We start from the raw sequence: 19,851 nt of genomic DNA, 5'->3' as shown, positions 1-19,851 counted from the left end.
GATAGTACGTATATACGTGATTCCTGAGTTAGACATACGCGTATGCATATTAGTGATGGGTAAATAGGCACAGATTCAGGGGGAGCTTCCTATATGCACTCATCATTTCATGTTTGGTATTCTGGTTCTAACATTGGTTTCCTGTATTTTGTTGGTTCAGGGGTAGCGTATTTTATGGCCATATAATTCCTTGTTGTAATTATGGTTTCCTGAGCATGTCTTGTTGCATATCTTTACTGATATCTGGATGTTTCTACTGTTACTTTCTAAGATTTGTATGTTACTGTTATGTCAGAGTTTATCAATGATGCATGGATTCCAAATGATGAATGTATGGTCAGTACTGATGATTGGTGGTTGGTGATTCTTGGCATTTGATGCTACATTTCCCTACCTTACATCTATGTTGCTACAATCAAATGTTCATGTTGCAAGACCCTATATGGTGTATGGTGGTTGCTAATGACTATCATAATATTACTACCTCATTTTTGAGGTCCTGGTTTTGGTTATAAATGTCATGTATGTCTCTTAATGTAAATGTCATGTAAAGACCCATGTTGTAAATATTTGTAAAATTCAGTCTTATATGGGCTATTGGGGTCAAGTCATTTATGTATGTAATCCCATTATTTTGTGAAATTGGTGTAATGTTGGGTAAAATATGTAACGCCAGTGTGTTGGGTGTTTGATGTAATCTTGAGCCATTGGTTATAGGAAAGGTTATCATTGCTTGAGTAAAAAATCCTTATGCTTTTATTGTATATCTTTAGAGGGTCCAACATATGCTCAGGGGGAGCATGGTGAGTATGCAGTTTTCATATTCAATAGATTAGACCTTCACTGATCCTCTATACAAAAGGGGAGAGAAGCCTTCATTCAAAATTGGTCGCCATTTACCCTTGATGTCAAAGGTGGAGAGAATATTGGTGTTTGGAGAATAATTCTTGTTTAGAAGACTCTGTATTTGCAGGTGTGTTTGCAAGTATTTACAGGTGATGAACACACACCAAAGTGGTTTCCATCTAGTCCAAAGGGGGATATTGTTGGCATTATGGCTAATGTGTTGTTCTTGATGGAAACCTACCTGATAAATATGTCAACATAATTATAATAGGATGTTATATAGAGTGATACAAATGGTACAAGTGATATCGAAAAAGGAATGTTAGTTTGGAGATAGATAGATCATAAAGGTAAAGCTTGAGAAAGTATACGCGGGTTCTGAGAAGCAAGGTTGCGTACATACATAGGTATTATGAAGAAAATTTATGCACTGAATCCACACCATGGTAATCTGGATACCACAGGTCTTTACCATGGTATTGGCCCATAGTAATGGAAGCGACAATGGTTATTTGATCTCATCAAAGAATACCATCGAAATTAGTAATGGATTGGCCTCAGTTATTGGTTAAGGCTAAAGATATATAAGGAGATGGAGATCAAGGTGTGAAGTGTTCAAGTAATGAATTATGTATGAATGATTTGATCTGAAACAAATGTCAATTAGGGAGTAGGGAGAAGACTCAGATCTAAAATATCTGAAAGTATTTTGGCATATATTCTTGATTGAATTACTTATCAAAATAGATAATTGTTATTATATTGATGTTGTGATCTAAATGAATTATTCATAAGTCTGTAGTATTGACAGTAAAGGTTGCGGAAGTTGAAATTGTGTTTGCAACGAAATTTTCCGTATTTTTACATAGGTGTGTTTGGGAATAGTCGCATACATACGCAGATTCGTCTTTGTAATATCACATATATTTCTATGAATTTTTTTTTAGTATGTGAATATTTGTACGTGGGTGGTGTGTATGGTAAGTGTGTACATATGCAGATATTCCTTGTGGAAATAGAATATACAAACTAGGGTTTCAACTGATGCTTGATGTTTATAGTTGATGATGTTTAGTTTATTTGGTAATGATGTTATAGTATGATCTATGATTGGTTCAATGATTAATTCAGTAATAGTGACTGATTCAGTAAATGATTCAATGGTTGATTAAGTGTTATAGTGATTCAGATTCAGTATTCAGTAAATTGTGATATGTACGTGGAATTTGTACAGAGGAAGCATGTACATATGCCAGAATTCTTCAGAATAGTAGTATATACATTCTGATGTATGTCTGATCAGGGTTTACAGGAACAACATTTTGTTTCTGTGATGTTGAATAGTGTATTGTTTAGTATAGTGATAAATGGTTATGCATTGGCATGATCTAATATCTTATATCTGTTATGGATTGGTTTTGGTTGATTGAGATTCAACGTTTGGTTTGTTGATGGTATATTGATTTAGTTGGTTCAGTGATTATATTTTTATAATCAGTATTCAGTTTGGTATTGAGCTTAATTATAGGTGTGGTTCCAGTCTGAAAATATAATGAAAAGTGGCATATAGGTTTTTATCTTTTGAGTCAGGTGGATCCAATATGAAATATTATGAAATACGGTCCACAAAGGTGTTGATGGTTGAAGCCTTCAGTAAGGGAGTGAGAGCTTCCTTCTAGTGGTAGATGGTAAATTTGTGTAGGGGGTAGGTGATCCCGATCCAGGAGGATGGATCCAGGACAATTGATCCAAGAGGATCTAGGTGGATATCTAAAAAGTAAAAGTGGCATGGTAAGAAAGCTCAAAACTTCAAAGTGGCAGAATCTTGATAAAATTATCTTCATATCGAAGTGCTCATCATCCTGATTCCAACGATGCAAATGATACTCTAATCGAAGCTCATATGAAGAAGTTAGGGAAAGTCAAAATTAAAGTTTGACTTGGACTGGTGGTAGAAAGAAAAATGACATGGAAGAACTTCAGTGAATGGGAAAGCGCCAAGTGGCAGGCCTCCACACAAATGGCAGAAGGAAGAGGTCCACTATTAAAGAAATCAGCCCCTAGCACTACTGAGTTGTGATTTGCGATATCGTAATCGCAGATAAAAGGTAGGTCGGCAGTAAAGAATCGACCCTAGAGCAAAGCTGGAGTGCAATGTGATATCACACATTGCACATCGCAAGGAACAACGGTTACAGAATTAGCCCCATGCAGTCAGTGTTGTGATTGCAATACAATTACATATCACACAATGAAATTTCCGTTATATATGTACCCCTGGCTCTGCTAATTATGATGGATCCTAGCAGCGATACGGTTATGGGTTGCAGTTAATAGTTCCGTCGAGTCTATTGGTTCACATAGCGTCCATCGCATAGTGCAGTGACCATTATGGAGAATCACCCCTGGTTCTGATGATTGCAATTTGTGGCACGCCGATAGACTATGGCCATCGATGATAAAGCTGTCAGGTTCGGGATAATACGTCGATTCCCTATATTATTCCATCGGTTAAGTAGTAAAGCGCCAATTATTTATATTATTCTGCCGGTTTAAAGGATTCAATGCAAAAATTTTGTCAATTGTTTTCGATGGAGGTTTTTCCTTGTTCAATAGGCTTGTTACCTACATACTATTCCAGGCCTGAGACCCTCTGTTTGGAACAACTGCGATATTTATTCGTACTAATATGCTGATTGTTGAAACGAACCACTTGCTAAACTTGTCCTTTATTGAAACTACCCAGTTTATGGAGGAATTGGCCCACTAGAATATAAAGTGGGCTATCCGCACAGCGAGAGTGGGAGAGTAGCAGAGAGCAGCATAGATTTACAGAGCAGAGCAGCGACACCTGCTCCTCACAGGTGGTCAGAACCTTACTTCGGAAATCAAAAGGTTCTGAGAAGGTGCAAGAAGCCCTTTTATCAGAATTAGGCATTTGGATAGGAAATTCTGCACGATGTTTCACCAGGAAGTGAGTGGTGTTGTTTGTTTATAGAGCTGGGCTTTCCTTTTGTCATCTATCTTCTAGATTGGAGGTATAAGGGTGTTTATGTAAAATATGCTTGTACTTATTCTCTTTTCATGCCATTTAATGAATGAAGGACTCCTGATCCAGGTGGATATTGGTGGCCACCTGCCAACTCCACTTGGATCCCCACCATTGTTTCTCTTAGCATTTTCAGTTTCCTTAATTGTAGCACAACTTACTATTTTTAGCAGTTTTTCGGGTCCTGAACTTCCGGAGATGTTTTGAGGCCCTAAACGACGTTTTCTGGGAAATCTGGGGGCAACATCCATGGATTGATGTTGACCTTCCCAAAGTGGTAATGCTCGGATAGATCTTTCCAACGAGTTATTGTACTTGTCAAACGGAGATCGTATGCCAAAGTTACGACCCTGGGAAGTTGATGTGCCAATTTACCCAAACGGGGCCCACAGTTTGCCATTTCATCTTCTAGGGTTAGGTTTTGGAATGTTAAGGGTTTTCCATTGTTTCTCAACAATAAATAGGCCTTCAAGCCTCATTGTAACATAGTTCAAAGGCATGTAGCCACCACATCTCTTCTCAGAGATAAGCTACCATCGCCCTAGCTGGTTTATTTCCATTACTATTTGTAAGCATATTTCAGTATTCTACATTAATGAAATGAAGTATAATTTCCACTGCATATATATGTTTATGGTTATCTCTGTAATTTGTTGTGTTCCTGTTTAAGTCTGGATCAGTGGTATCAGAGCGGTCTGCTTTTTCTCTATTTTTCTTTGCATGTCCCTAATGTGGTTGGGATATAAGAAGTTAGGGCTTGAACTGGTCGAACCTTTGCAAGAATAGACTCGCAAATCCTGACGATCTCCCATGGCAGATGAGAAGAAAGATGAGGGGGCAGAAGATCCTATCAAAATCTTACTCAAAGAAGCCCTCGAGTGACAACGGAATGCGATGATGGACAACGTTGCTCAGATCCTTCAGTGGCTACCTAGAAGCGATGCATTGGCTTCTAGCAAGTACTCTGGAAATGCCACGCCCTTTAAGGTACAAGTTAATTTTGAAATCCCCATATTCAAGGGTTAGATAGACGTAGATTGCGTAGATAAATGGTTAAATCTGCTAAAGGGTTATTTTTCTGTTCATGAATTTTCGAGTTGGGAAAAGATTGTTTTTGCTCTTCTCAAAGCATCCCCCCACGTCAAGGACTGGTGGGAAACCTACTGCAAGCAGAAGGATGAAAATACCAGCTCACTATTTTCAGACACACCCACCTGGAATGCATTCCAAGATGCCATCAAGGAGCAGTACTACCCTATCGGAAGCTATGAGGATGAATACATAAAGTGGACCACGCTGCGGCAGGGAAGGGACCAAGATGTGTCAGAGTTCACTAATATTTTCCATACCCTTCACACAAAGTTGGGTATCAAGGATTCAGAGCAGCATTTGATACTTAAATACTGCGGCTACCTACACAGTACATCCAGGAAAAAATAGAATTCTTGAACATCTCCTCGCTTGGAACAACATACCGATTTGCCATCAAGGTCGAGCAAAAGTTTAAACAAAAGAAGCGAGACTTTGGATTTGAAAATCTGAACCAAGAGAAAGGTGCCCCTAAACCATAGAACAAAGGAAAAAGCCAAGGTGGGGTATCCCAAGACAACCTGCCAAAGCTGCAAGCAAAGAACAGTGTTGCGAAGCTAAAAAAGGACACGGGAAAATGGTGTGAGTTCCATAAGAGCTCCACTCACAACACAAGTGAGTGTTGGGCCAAGCATTCACTGGTGGCTGAGATAAATGTTTCGAAATCAGATGCATGTTTCGACTTTGAGTCAGAACCTGACAAGGGGAATGACAAAGGGAAGCAGATCATTGGTGCGGATCCCAACGCCACTGTTGCTACTACTAAGACCTAGAAAAATGAACCTGAAGATCCAGAGGAGGTGGAGCGTCTCTTCCACTCCCAGATGTGGGTAAAGGGCTCCCCACTACAGTTCATTGTCGATAGCAGGAGCCAAAGGAACCTCATTTCGGTAGAGGTCGTGAAGCGGTTGGGCTTACCGACCACAGCACATCCACAACCGTACACCATCGGATGGCTTCACCAAGGATGGGATCTTTGTGTGAGCCAGTAGTGTCGCCTTCCATACAAAATCAAGCCCTTCATGGATGAGGTATTATGCGACATTGCTCCCCTTGAAGTTTGTGATGTATTATTAGGACAACCATACTTGTAGAAGCGACATGTTGTGTATGAATCAAGGCCCCGTGATATTATTATTACATTGGGAAATAAGTTTTACAGGATACCAGAGGTAGCCCCGCCTACTTCCATCTCCTTTATTACTGCAAAAAATACAGTAAGCTCATTTCCAAAACTAGGAAATTTGTTTTCCTGATGATATGCCCTCAAGGAAAGAAGAAGACAGTGGCCACGACCTCCAAACAGGCCCCCTCCGCATGATAAGTACAGATGGATAAGATCGTGGAGGAGTATGAGGACATCTTCACCTCCCCCGAAGGGGTTCCTCTACACTGTCAGGTCAAGCACTTAATCGATCTGACCCCAGGTGTGCCACTACCCAATGGACCAATTTATCATCGCTCCATTCTAGAGAACGATGAAATCAAGAGGTAGATTCAGGAGTTTCTACAGAAAGGTCACATCCATCCGAGTTCATCGCCTTGTGGGAGTCCGATCATGTTGGTACAGAAGAAGGATGGGACTTGGAGACTCTGTATTGACTATCGGGCACTGAACAAAATCACTGTCCGCAATAGGTACCCGATCCCGTAGATTGATGACCTCCTAGACAACCTAAAGGGGGAAAAATATTTCAGCAAGATCGATCTGAAGTCAGGAAATCACTAGGTACCAATCGAACCCTCTGATGTGTGGAAGACTACCTTCAAAGCCAAGGAGGGCCTTTTTGAATGGTTGGTTATGCCTTTCGGATTGATGAATGCTCCTGCAACCTTCATGAGGCTAATGGATGACATCTTGCAGCCATTCACCAATTCATTTGTAGTGGTATACTTGGATGACATTCTGATCTTCAGCCAGAGTTGGGAAGAGCACATCCACCACATCCGACAGGTTCTCCAAACATTGTGGCAACACAAGCTATGTGCCAATTTGGAGAAATGCACTTTTGGCATGACCCAGGTTCAATATCTGGGATACATTATTGATGAACAGGGGGTGCATGTGGATCCAGCCAAGATCCAAGTCATTCGGGATTGGCCATCTCCAACCACTCTGACAGAGCTCTGCAACTTTCGAGGTCTTGCCAACTTTTACCGCAGGTTCGTGTTGGGGTTTTCTCATATCACTTGGCCCTTGAGTCAAGTCACCAAGGGAGGAGAGAAAGAAAAATTATTTTGGTCTGAATCTCAACAAAAGGCATTCATAGAGTTGAAAGATCACCTCTGCACAGCACCAGTGCTCACGTTACCAGATTTACAACAACCATTTGAGATCGAGACAGATGCCTCTGACTATGCTATTGGGGCAATCCTTACTCAACACGAGCATCCAGTGGCATATCACAGTGAAACTCTTTGCAGGCCTATCGACAATGGAAGCATTACATTTTGGGGAAGGAAACGGTCATCCACACAGACCATCGACCCCTTCAGTTCATGCAGACCCAAGGGAAATTGCATAATGATCGCCATCATAAGTGGTATACATACCTGCAGTAGTTCCATTTGAATATCAAGTATAATAAGGATAGCACCAATAATGTTGTAGATTGCCTCAGTCGACCAGTGATTATGGCGTTAATCACCGTGCTCAACTCTTGTGGGCACGAGACTTTTGATTGGCCATTTCTCTACAAAAGTGACCTAGAATTCGGCCACACATACCAGACACTCTTGGAGGGTCAGCATGTTACAGATTTTCACCTCCAGGATGCCCTGTTATGCGACCCGGGTCACCTTTGTGTTCCTTCAAGCGAGCGTGCCAAGATGATTTGGGAAGCACACTACAGTCGGGCTGTTGGGCATTTCGGGGTCGAGAAAATGGTGGCAGTACTGAAAAAGTATTTCTATTGGCCGAATCTTCAATAAGGTGTCGGGAAGTACATCACATCATGTACTGCCTATGCCATTGCCAAACTGACCATCAAGAAGCAAGGCCTCTATACCCCACTGCCTACCCCTAGTCGACCTTGGGAATCCATCTCCATGGATTACATGTCAGGCCTTCCTTCCAATAAGCATGGAAATGACTGTGTTTCTATGGTCATCAACAAGTTCTTGAAGATGGCCATTATGGTGGCCTACAAGAAGAATATCACAGTAGAAGCCACTGCTAAACTCTTCTTTGAATGAGTGTGGGTGCACTTTGGGATCCCATAGTCTATCATCTCAGATGGGGATAGTCGGTTCCTCAGTACATTTTGGTCCAGTCTCTAATCAATGTTGGACACCAAAGTCACTAAGTCCACAACCTTCCATCCTCAAACTGATGGCCAGATAGAGGTTGTCAATAGGATGATTGTACACATTCTGTGCATGTACAACTCAAAGCATCCACGCACATGAGACGAGAGCCTCCCCTATGTTTAGCACAGCTACAACCGAGCTCTTCACAGCTCGACTGGCCACAACCCTTTTCAGGTGGGCTTGGAATTCTGGCCACTATGCGCCATTGATGTGGCCATGCCACTTGCAGCTACTCACATAGATTCGGCTCATGTCCAGTCCGAAACAAACAAGGCAACTAGCTTCATTGAGCACATCCAATATATTCGCCAGCAGGTCCATGACATTCTGGAGAAATCAAATGCCAAGTACAAGTAACGAAATGATCAACATCGAGTGCCACACAAGTTTCAGGTGGGCGACAAAGTCTGCTTGCATTTGCAAAACGAACGCCTTATTGGAGCCTATTAGAAACTGAGACCAATCCGCTATGGTCCTTACACCATTGCTAAGGCTATGGGAGACAATGCATTTGAGCTCAACATTCCCCCATTCTAGGTGGATATTGGTGGCCACCTGCCAAGTCCACCTAGACCCCCACCATTGTTTCTCTCAGCATTTTCAATTTCCTTAATTGTAGCACAACTTACTATTTTTAGCAGTTTTTTAGGTCCTGAACTTCCAGAGACGTTTTGAGGCCCTAAACAATGTTTTTTGGGAAATCTGGTGGCAACATGGGTCCATGAATTGATGTTTCCCTTCCCAAAGTGGTAGTGCTCGGATAGATCTTTCTAACGAGCTATTGTACATGTCAAACGGAGATCGTATGCAAAAGTTACGACCCCAGGAAGTTGATGTACCAATTTACCCAAACGGGGCACACAGTTTGGTGTTTCATCTTCTAGGGTTAGGTTTTGGAATGTTAAGGGTTTTCCATTGTTTCTCAACAATAAATAGGCCTTCGAGCCTCATTGTAACACAGTTCAGAGGCATGTATCCACCACATCTCTTCTCAGAGATAAGCTACCATCGTCCTAGCTGGTTTATTTCAATTACTATTTGTAAGCATATTTCAGTATTCTACATTAATGAAATGAAGTATTATTTCCGCTACATATATGTGTTTATGGTTATCTCTATAATTTGTTGCGTTCCTGTTTAAGTCTGGATCAACTCCCCACTATTGAGCAGGTCCCAGAGATGTAGTCCAAATTGGATGAACTTCGTAATAAAATCTTCGTGTCTTGATCTCATGCGTGATTATGTTTTTTTATCTTCGTTTTATATGCTTATGTTCAATGGTTTTTAAGTGCTCTGTTACATGTAATTCTGATGCATCTATAGGAAAAAAAATCTTAGATCAAGTGGTATCAGTGCAGGGCTTAGTTGATGCGAATTGAGAACATAAGCATCACAAAGAGAAGACATAGTGGATGTTGAAGCTCGTTGGGAAGAGAAGCAGTCCTGTTGCTGTTAAGAGTTGAGAACATGAATGAACGAGTGTGCAGCCATGGTGAATGATAAAAAAATGCACAAGACCTTCTTTGCAAATTTCCAAAATGGTGGACATCATGTATGAATCGTATGGGAAGAGAAGAGAGGATGAGACAGAGAGATCAGGGAGCGAAGCGTCATCCACATCTCCCGATGCTTATACATCTTATTCATCACCTTCCTCGAATGCGGAGATTAATGAGAGACTTCAAGAAGAGATAGTTGAATTAAGAAGGTTAGTGCGAGAAGAGAAAGAGGAGAAGCAACGATTATAGCTTCAGTTGCGAGCCATAGATGAGGGCCTAGAAGAGCTGAAGCGCAACAACCAGAGTCTTAAAGAAGAGCTTGCTGAATTAAGGAGGCTTCTATAGGAAGAGAAAGAGGAGAAACGAAGGCTGCTACGCCAGTTGCAAGCCAAGGATGAGGCCTTGGAAAAGCTGCAATGTGACCCCCACGAGGTAAGAAGTAATTCTTCGACTCAGTGTATTTTTTCTGATGTCAATTTCTCTATTTTTGAAAATCATACCACAGGAATTAGTTCCAAATTGTTAAGGAGAATGGGGCATGAGGGGAAGGGCCTCGACATTAATGGCTAGGGCATCATAAACGCCATCGAAGTAGAGGAATTACCCTGTCAAGCACGACTTCGGTATGTTAGGAAGGAGGTTGGGAAATGCACCAAAATAACCAGTGAACCACCAACGACAAATGATGAGAAGCCCTCATCAGGTCCTTCCAAATTGACATTGGAGGTAAAGGATGTTGATTTCTCTTTAGTTTCATCTTCACATGGTATAATTTCTGTTGGAACTATGGAAATACTCATTACAAGGACAAACATGAGACTCCTTACTGAGAAGAGGTATAAGGAAGAAGAAGGGCTTGGTATTAATAGCCAAGGCATAACTCAACCATTGGAGGTTAAGAAAAGACCTCGATTCGAAAGGTTGTTGTTGGGGCCTTCATCTGAATTTTGAAATATTTTGGAGGTACAAAGAAGACAAAGCAGGTGGCAGTAGCAATGGTTAGGTTGCGAAGAAGACAGCTCAGGACGAAAATAAGAATAGGAAGTTGCAGGATGGTCACGACAAGGTGTCAGCAGAAAGCAAGGGTATCCAAGTGGACAAGGCAGACGAGAGGCAGTCAAGGAGAGAAACAACTAAGTCAGAACTGGCAGTGCAAATGACAGAGGTGAATACAAAAGGAGAAGGCTGCAAGAAGAAAGAGGTTGGTTGGTTAGTTGAATAGTTCTGGTCACAGATGAGTAGCGAGGAGAATGCGAGCTATCAGAGAATCTGACCTCAATGCTAGAGCGGCAGCTGAGAAGCGGGGTGAAGTTTGTTGCATTCAGTCGGGTCATGTAACCGGGTATTTCATGCAATTGTCTAGGGTTGACGACAATGTTTAATGTACGTTATCCTATTGAATTGATATAAATCAAGAGTCAGACTGGTCACTTGGTATGATAAATGTATTTTATTACGTTATCTGGACCCACTAAAAATTTGAATGCATTATGAGTCTAAGCTCATGGTAGATTGATCTTCATGTTGATATATTGTTATGAATATATGCACTAGGCCACTCATAGAGGAATGGTTAAGATATCCCTGACCCTATACTAAACCCTTCTTACTTTCGGGCATGGCATGCCTCAGGTGATACTCCTTATCCCTTAGGGTAAGGAGAAAATGTTGGCGTTGTCCTAGACTACAACGAACCATTGTTGGCTCTTTGTGCCTGAACCTAGGGTCTTTCTGTGATGTAACTTTTGTGCCAAAAAATGGTTCTATTGAAGGGACCTGAAGCTATAAGAACCGGTTTGGAATATTGTGTCGAGGATATTTAAGAAAGAGATTAGGGATTGGTGGGATAAAAGAGTAGACAAATTTATATTAGAACAAGCTATTCAAAGAGGTCAACCTATTGCCAAAGTGAGTAAAGATACTTTGAACGTTGAGGTTGCTAGTGACCAATATCAGATCTTCTGGTGTAAGTTCCCATAAGACTTGTATAATTGGTTAAGGAGGCTAAAATTTCAGAATCGATAAGAAGGAACGACATGAGCCTGTCGTGACTAGGCTCCCTCAGACCTTGTATAACTTCGACACTTGGATATTGATCTGACAAGGGTTGTAGAATTTTGGGTACAAACTATAGTAGAGTTTTCCACAGAGAACTATCAGTCCTTTTCGAGGGAGGAAGTGGTGTTCGAGTCAGGATTAAGAGGGAAGTTGGTGAGGGAAGTGTTGTTGTGGATTAAGATGTTCATGGTGGAATAAGGGTTGCTACTCTTATCTAGAGCAACCATGGTAGCATAAAACCATAGTACTGGGGGAAGGACCTAAGGGGAGGATGATATTGGTTGGGGAATAGAGATGTTAGTGAAGGAATGGATGTAGAAGGATTGTGGAAAGCTAGAGACGTTAGGGCGCAAAGGAGAGCGCTATTAGCCAACAAGTGGCAAGAGAGAGTGGTTTAGACTCTGAAGAAGAGATGAATGGGACCCCACCAAGTAGGAGCAGTGTCGAGGATCTTAGAAGAGGGAAAGAGAATGGAGGAAGATGTAGGATAAGACAAGAATGTTGATGGGAAGAATAGAATCCAAGAGAATGACAAGGACTCTCCCTTATAGGTTGTGGGAAAGATGGCCAAGGGAAACATTTGGAGAAGTCGCGAAGAGGAAATGGAAGAGGAAATGAGTAATGTCATGAGAAGGCTATTTGCTGAAGGTGAAACATACACAAGAAATCAGTAGCAGAATCCCTGAAGTACAGGTAGTATCTAGCCCGACCTTCCCCTGGTGCCTTATAATAATCGTGAGAAACTTGTTGCTAAGTTAGGTAAAGAGATACGAGTACACAATGTGCATGATAAATATAAGGCCAGTTTTAATACAGTAAATAGCAGTGGAATTAGCGGTATTAGTAAACTCGGGCTACAAGGATCTCAGCAACCCGGAAACAAAGGATTTGTGTTGTTGGCACATACTCAGGTAACCATGGCAAGATCTTTCACTAGATACCCTGAATTTGTTGGTTGAGGAAATGAAGAAGTAGAACAACACTAGTACCTCTGTGAAGCTATATGGAGAGCACATCAAATGCCAGATAATGTTAAATCAATTGAGTTCCAGACCATGTTGAGGGAGAGAGCTCTACGTTGGTTTATAAAATGGGCAGAACAGAACCAAAATCCCATAGTAGATGATATCAAGAGAGGATTTGTGCAAGAATTCAAAGTACCTCAAACTGACGAGCATGGGTTATACGAACTATGGGAAATCAAGAAGAAGGAAGGTGAAAATGCTTGGGAACTGATGCAGAGATTTAAGGATGCTATTGCTAAGCTGAGTTACACCCTAGATCCTAATCACTAGAGAGATTGGTTCATCAAGGCACTCTTACCCCTTACGAGAATGTCGTTGACACAACAAAATATTGGGACTCTCCAAGACGCTTTAGAACAAGCATCGCGTATAGAGGCCATGGCAGGATACCCGCATGAGTATCAGGGGGGGGGTTGGTAGGGTTGCAGGACCTATCAATCATGGGCCTACAGAACCAAATCACCAACTTAACAGAAAAACTAAAGGATCTACAACCAGTTTGGCTATCTAGACCCAACGTATGGTGTACACATTGCATGGTGGAAGGAAATGTTGTGAAAGAATGCCCAAGGTTGAGGGGAATCAACCATTCAAGGCGGATTGCAGTACCATCAGGAATACCACCAACATCAGGAGTTGCGGTAGCAGGGGCGCAAGGAGCTTCCCCAAGATGAAACACCCAAGAATACTGTGAAATTTGTAGAACATACGAACATCTACCACTGGTATGACCAATACTACAAAAGTACTCTAATGTTATAAATAACATCTATTGTGAATTTTGTGCATCTACAACACGCCGCACTAACCAATGCACAACACTAGATGCTTTAACAGAATGGCTAGACAAGTCTACAATCAGAATCAATGAGTCTAACAGGGGAGGACGAAGGTGAAATATTAGAGGAGGAAGAGGTAGAGGTAGAGGTCCTGTAAGGTGCTATAATTGTCATCAGGACTGACATATTGTTAGGGAATGTTTGCTCCCCAGGATACGATGGTGTTTGCAATGCAGAATCAATATGCAAGTCACAGAGGATTGCTTGAGCTCATTGCAAAATGGGAAGAAATGACTAGACAGAGAGGGGCTAACCTGATCAACAGAGAGCCTCATATAGACGACACTCTTACTATAACTAATATAAATATAGTTACAAGTGGAGGAAAGAAGAAAAAGGAAGATCGAGGCATGGTGGACCTGCCCTCAATTGTTAAGGTAGTGTCTCTGAAGAAATCTTACAAACTCATGCAACAAAAACAATATTATCAAGAGGCAACTAAATTGTTTGAAGGGATGACCGAGACAAAGGAAAAATAGAAACATGACAAATGCGCACTCAACAATGCTCAACCAATAGAAGAATGGTTTAAGTTATTTCTGTAGATCGTTGATGATGAGCAGATGTTGAAGGAGTTGCGCAAAAGTTTAAAAGCGGTATTTCCAAAAGACGAAGAGGAAGGAGAACTACCATCTGCCAACTTACCAAAAAGACATACAAGAAGAGTGCGGTAGAATAAAAAGAGAAGTGGAAGGGAATTCTGAATCAATGCTCAGATTGCAGGATTCCAGATCAAAGACACGATGCTAGACCTGGGGTCAGATGTAAACATTTTTCCCAGGAAAACATGGGAGGCGATGGGGAAGCCGCAACTTAAGTATTCACTGATACAATTGAGGATGGCGAATCAGTACTGTATCTTACCTATTGGAAGGTTAGAAGATGTAGAGGTGGATGTGGCGGGAGTAAAAACATACACTGAATTTGAAGTAATTGATATAATGGGTGACAAGGAACCGTACCCAACATTCCTTGGGATCAATTGGGCATATGAAAAATATCTTTTCATCGACTTGAAGAAAGAACGAATGATATTTGAAGCAGAAAGGATGCATATGACACAACCCTTGGACCCATATCAGGGACCCAGCTTCACGCAACCTGTGGATGACAAGGACAAGCCGGGAATGCTAGACAAGCTATACACATTAACGACATGAAAGAAAGAGGATTATATAAATCCTAAAGCAGGAGGATCTGTTAGCTGGAGGAGTATTCAAAGCTGAGAAGCTTGTTCAAAAGCCATGTGGGATGCATGGCAGAAAGGGGGATACAAAATCGATATCAAACGTTGTGCGAAGATATGCAGGATAAACTTGATAGGGGCAGAGGTAAGTGACTATCCCAAATTCCACGACATTGAATCAATAGACATTTTCTTAAACAAAGTAGACAGAGAAATAAGAGATGATCAAAAGTTTCCATTGCTAGATATAGCATTACACGTCACCCCGACAAGGTGGTGGAGAATGCACCGCAACACATTTTGTGAATGAGGAACTATAAAGTGAGCCATGAGAGAGAGGTTCAGTCAAGAAGAAGATTGGCCATAGAATAGAGTGAAATATAGATGCATTTTAGACCCTAAGAAACATTTAAAAGACTGTATAGAAAATTTGGAAAGGGAAAGGCTTTCGAAAGAGCTTTGGGTGCATGTATTTGTACACACCCTAGGCACCATCCCGCAAGCACGGTATGTACAAGAGGAGCTTCATAAACAAACAACGGATTGGGATGTCACGGCTAGCCAGTTTATCAGTAGCTTCTCATTCAAATATGTTGATTGATGCACGACTGAAACCTTATATGCCATTAAAAGGATCATGTTCACCCCATGACAGTTATGGGAAGGTTGTGTTGATGAGAATTTCTTACAACATCTTTATGAAACGGGTTATCCAGAATATATGCCCTGTGACAAAGTAGACATAGAACCATATGAAGATGGTTTAGAAGGATTGAGACACCTGACCTTTGAGGAAACAAAATATATTCAAGAAAGTCCCGCAGGAAAAGTTGTCCTGCAGGATAAGCCGCACACCTACTCCCGATGAAATTAAGAAAGAAGAATATTGGAACAGATGATAAACCTAAGATGGCATCTGTCGGGGATTATTGGGAAGAACAGAAAAGAAGGGAGATCTTTGACCTGTTGCAAGAATATCAAGGCTTGTTCCCAACTTCGGTGGCTAATCTAAAAGGTATAAAGGGGGACATAGGGGAGATGAAGATTATTTTGAAACCGAATGCCCATCCACTAAAGCACAGGCCATATAGGCTAAACCCAAGAGTGAAATAAAAGGTTAAGAGGGAGATCGAAAAAATGCTAGAATTTGGAATTATATTTCTGATGGACGAAGTGAAATGGATTAGTCCAATAGTCATATAGAACAAGAAATATCCAATGGAGATCAAAGTCTATGTGGATTATTGAAGTCTGAATAATGCATGTTTCCATGATCCCTTCCCAACACCTTTTAGCGATGAAGTTCTGGACAATGTAGCGGGCAATGAAGCATATTCCTTCACTAATGGATTTTCGGGCTATCATCAGGTTCGAATAGCAGAAGAAGACAAGAGAAAGACAATGTTCACCACTGAATGGGGGTCATATGCTTATCATGTAATGTCGTTTGGGTTGAAGAACACACCTGCTGTCTTCTCAAGGATCGTTATAACTGCATTTAGAAACTATATTCATAGGTTCCGGGAGGTATACATGGATAACTGGACAATATAAAATTTATTGAAGAAACAAACAAGCTTACTAAGAGTCATGTTTGAAAGATGTATACAGTTGCAAATCTCATTGAATCTAAAAAAATGCATCTTTGCAGTTACATTTGGAACACTGTTGGGCCACATTGTTTGTAAAGATGGAGTGTGTTAGACCCTGCAAAGGTTGTGACAATTGTTAACATGGAACCACCACATAATGTAAAGAAACTGTGGTCCACTCTAGGCCATACAGGGTATTATCGGCTGTTCATCAGAAACTACACATCAATTACAACCCCGATGGAGAAGTTACTGAAAAGGATGGAAGCATTCACTTGGTCGGAGGACTGTCAAGCAACATTGAATAAGTTGAAAGAGAAACTGGTAAGCACTCCTATCCTTGTATACCAAGACTAGAACAAGACATTTCATGTACATATTAATGCATCAGGGATCACTTTAGGAGTAGTATTGGCACAACTGGGAGAGAGAAATATGGATCACCCAGTGTACTATGCCAGCAGGAAACTATCAACTGCAGAAAGGAACTATATGAAAACAGAGAGGGAGGCACTGGGCATGGTTTACTCTCTGCGAAAATTCAGGAATTACTTGCTAGGAGCACCGTCTAATTTTTTCATAAATCATTCAACGCTAAAGTATTTGGTGAACAAACTAGTATTAGAAGGCAAAGTATGTCGTTGGTTATTGTTATTCCAAGAATTCACTTTCAAGGTAGTCATCAAACTTGGATGGTTGAATGTGGGGCCAGATCATCTGTCACCACTGGAGATTGGAGAGAATGAAAGGTCATTAGATGATCAATTACCTGATGCCAAATTATTCAGAATAGAGGCAGTTCTAGATTACTTAGAAGCAATTGTTGGGCTATTAGCAACAAGGTGCTTCCCAGAGGGGTATACACCAATGCAAAAGCGACATCTAATAGTGAGGGCAACAGACTATCAACTAATTGCAGGACATCTCTATAAGATGGGCCTGGATCAAGTCCTGAGATGTTGTATACTTCAACATGAAAGAGAAGAAGTTCTTTGGGAATGTCATGCTGGAGTCATGGGAGGCCATGTGGGAGGAAAAGCCACCGCAAGGAAGATACTGCACACAGGATTATGGTGGCCAACCATCCACAAGTATTCTAAGGAATACACTAATAATTGTGATGTCTGTCAGAGGGTTGGAAAGCCATCACGTCGAGATGAACTCCCTTTAAACCCAGTTCATACAGTGCAAATTTTTGAGAAGTGGGCGATAGACTTCATTGGGCCCATAACACCACCAGCGTGACATTCACACGCAAGATACATAATAACGGCTACAAAATATCTCACACAATGGGCAGAAGCAACACTAGTCAAGGAATGTACAACTGACACTGCCGCAAGATTCATTTTTGAATACATAATATCAAGATTTGGATGCCCAAAAATCCTAACAAGTGATCAAGGGACACATTTCATTAATGAAACTATTGAGTCTCTTCTCAAGAACTTTATGATTCAACATCATAAAAGTAGTCCATACCACCCAGAGGCCTTCGGTACTATTGAAGCATTCAATAAAATACTGGAGAAAGGTCTCACGAAAATTGTATCAACCAATAGGGACAACTGGGATGAACGCGTGCCAGCAACTTTATGTGCATACAAAAAAACAGTGAAAAGAATACATAAACAAACACCATTTTAGCTGGTACATGGAAAAGAAGTAGTGCTCCCAACAGAGTTCATGGTACCTAGCATGTTTATTTCTCAAGCAAAAAAAATGACAGATGATGCAGCATTAAAAGAAAGAATGAATCAACTAATGGAACTGGATGAATCTAGATTCCTAGCTGAATTTCACCAGTCAGTAGAGAAAAGAAGCAAAAAAACTTGACATGACAGGTAGATCAGAAAGAAAACCTTCCAAGTCGAAGATCATGCATTTTTATATGACAAAAAGTTCCAAAACTTCTTGGGTAAGTTGTAGATGCACTGGCTAGGCCCGTTTATAGTTGCTGAAATCAAATATTCTAGAGTGGTAAGGCTAGCACAACTAGATGGTGGAATGCTACAAGGATGGGTAAGCAACGCACGCTTGAAACCCTTCCACATGTCAAAAGACACACAATCAAGTTAAGGGGTCTTGGAGATGAGCCCGCAAGTAGGTAGTAGTCAATAAACCTTAGTGATGTGGGAGCATGTGACTCAGAGGGAGAAACTCTTCCAACTTATTCCAAAAATCCAAAAAAATCTACAGGCAAGGGAGTGGAGTCCTTTAGCCTGCAATTTCCATGTTTTTTTTAGTTAAAGATAGAATAAACTCTAGAAATAAAACATGCTATAGTAAAGCTTTCACGCTTTAAATCATTCTTGTAAAGCATGCTTTTGTAACGGATAAGGACTGAGAGGGCCTATCCTTTAATTATAAATAAAGAGGCAGCGATACTCTCAGCAGAGAAGAGAGGAGCAAGTGCCAGAGCATTATTATACTTAAACTTTTCTCTCGGCTGTCTAATTTAATAAGCCTTCTGTTAATTGAACTGTGTGTGCGTTTATGTGTTTATTTACTGTGTGTCAAAGGTGGATGGACCGCCTTATAAATGCTGCATGATGTTTGAGTAAGCCTTATGGACATTTCCCCTTTCATTTATGCTTGTACAGGCTTTTAACTTCATTTTACAAATTCCCGTGTGTAATCCTGTTTACATTGAGGACTCATGCAATTTCCCTTAGGCAGGATACTATAGCGGATGTGAAATATTATTGGTTCTAACCCTTATCAGGTCCGAACCCAATATCGCGTCGGAAGGGAGAGTGGGCTTTAACATTGCGAAAGCTCCGAAATCCCGGAGTCGAAGTGACATATAAAGTGCATCTCATAAGAATTTCGGGTCCGAAAGGAGCCATAGTACAATAGAGTTGGAGAGCTCCGATACCTGGAGTTGAATTGTTATGCATTGTAGCCTAAATGGCGTCGGGTCCGCAAAGTCTTCGTATTGTACGCTTGACTAAATGAACCCAAAATATTATAGTGTGGAGTCAAAAGGGGTCGTCGGGTCCGCAGACCCATTGTGTTATAACCCAGCCGATAGCAACTGCCGATATAGATCGGACCCGAACTCAATATAAAGGGGAGTATAAGAGACTGTCGGGTCTGCAGCATATCGGAAGCCTTGGTGTATAGACTCTGCCGATAGCGATCGCCGATGCGATATCGCATCGGGGGAAAAGGGAAGGGACTATAATAGCGCCGATGGTGTTTTAGAGTAATTCCTTTGGAATTACTGCCCGATGTTGTATTGCATAAGTCCTCCCATGATAAAGCCATCGATATTGTTGGGTGTATAATCCCTCCTTAAGGCCTCCTATAGTATTTTGGCGTAATTCTTTTAGAATTACAGCCCAAAGGGAATAAAG

General features: G+C 41.1%; 1 protein-coding gene across 1 annotated transcript; it reads left to right on the top strand.

The window, feature by feature from the left end:
• Nucleotides 1-14,457: 14,457 nt before the first annotated feature.
• LOC149156566 (uncharacterized) lies at nt 14,458-14,874 on the top strand. The gene has a single exon (XM_089444788.1). The coding sequence runs from the start codon at nt 14,458-14,460 to the stop codon at nt 14,872-14,874; it is 417 nt and encodes a 138-aa protein (XP_089300914.1).
• The last annotated feature ends 4,977 nt before the right edge of the window (nt 14,875-19,851 follow it).

This window comes from Pinus tabuliformis, chromosome 9 (genome assembly GCF_031772625.1).
Source record: "Pinus tabuliformis cultivar Carrire ecotype Pingquan chromosome 9, CPIR1, whole genome shotgun sequence".
Classification (NCBI taxonomy): Eukaryota; Viridiplantae; Streptophyta; class Pinopsida; order Pinales; family Pinaceae; genus Pinus; species Pinus tabuliformis.
The sequence above is the reverse complement of the archived record's forward strand: the minus strand, read 5'-3'. Positions and strand labels throughout refer to the sequence as shown.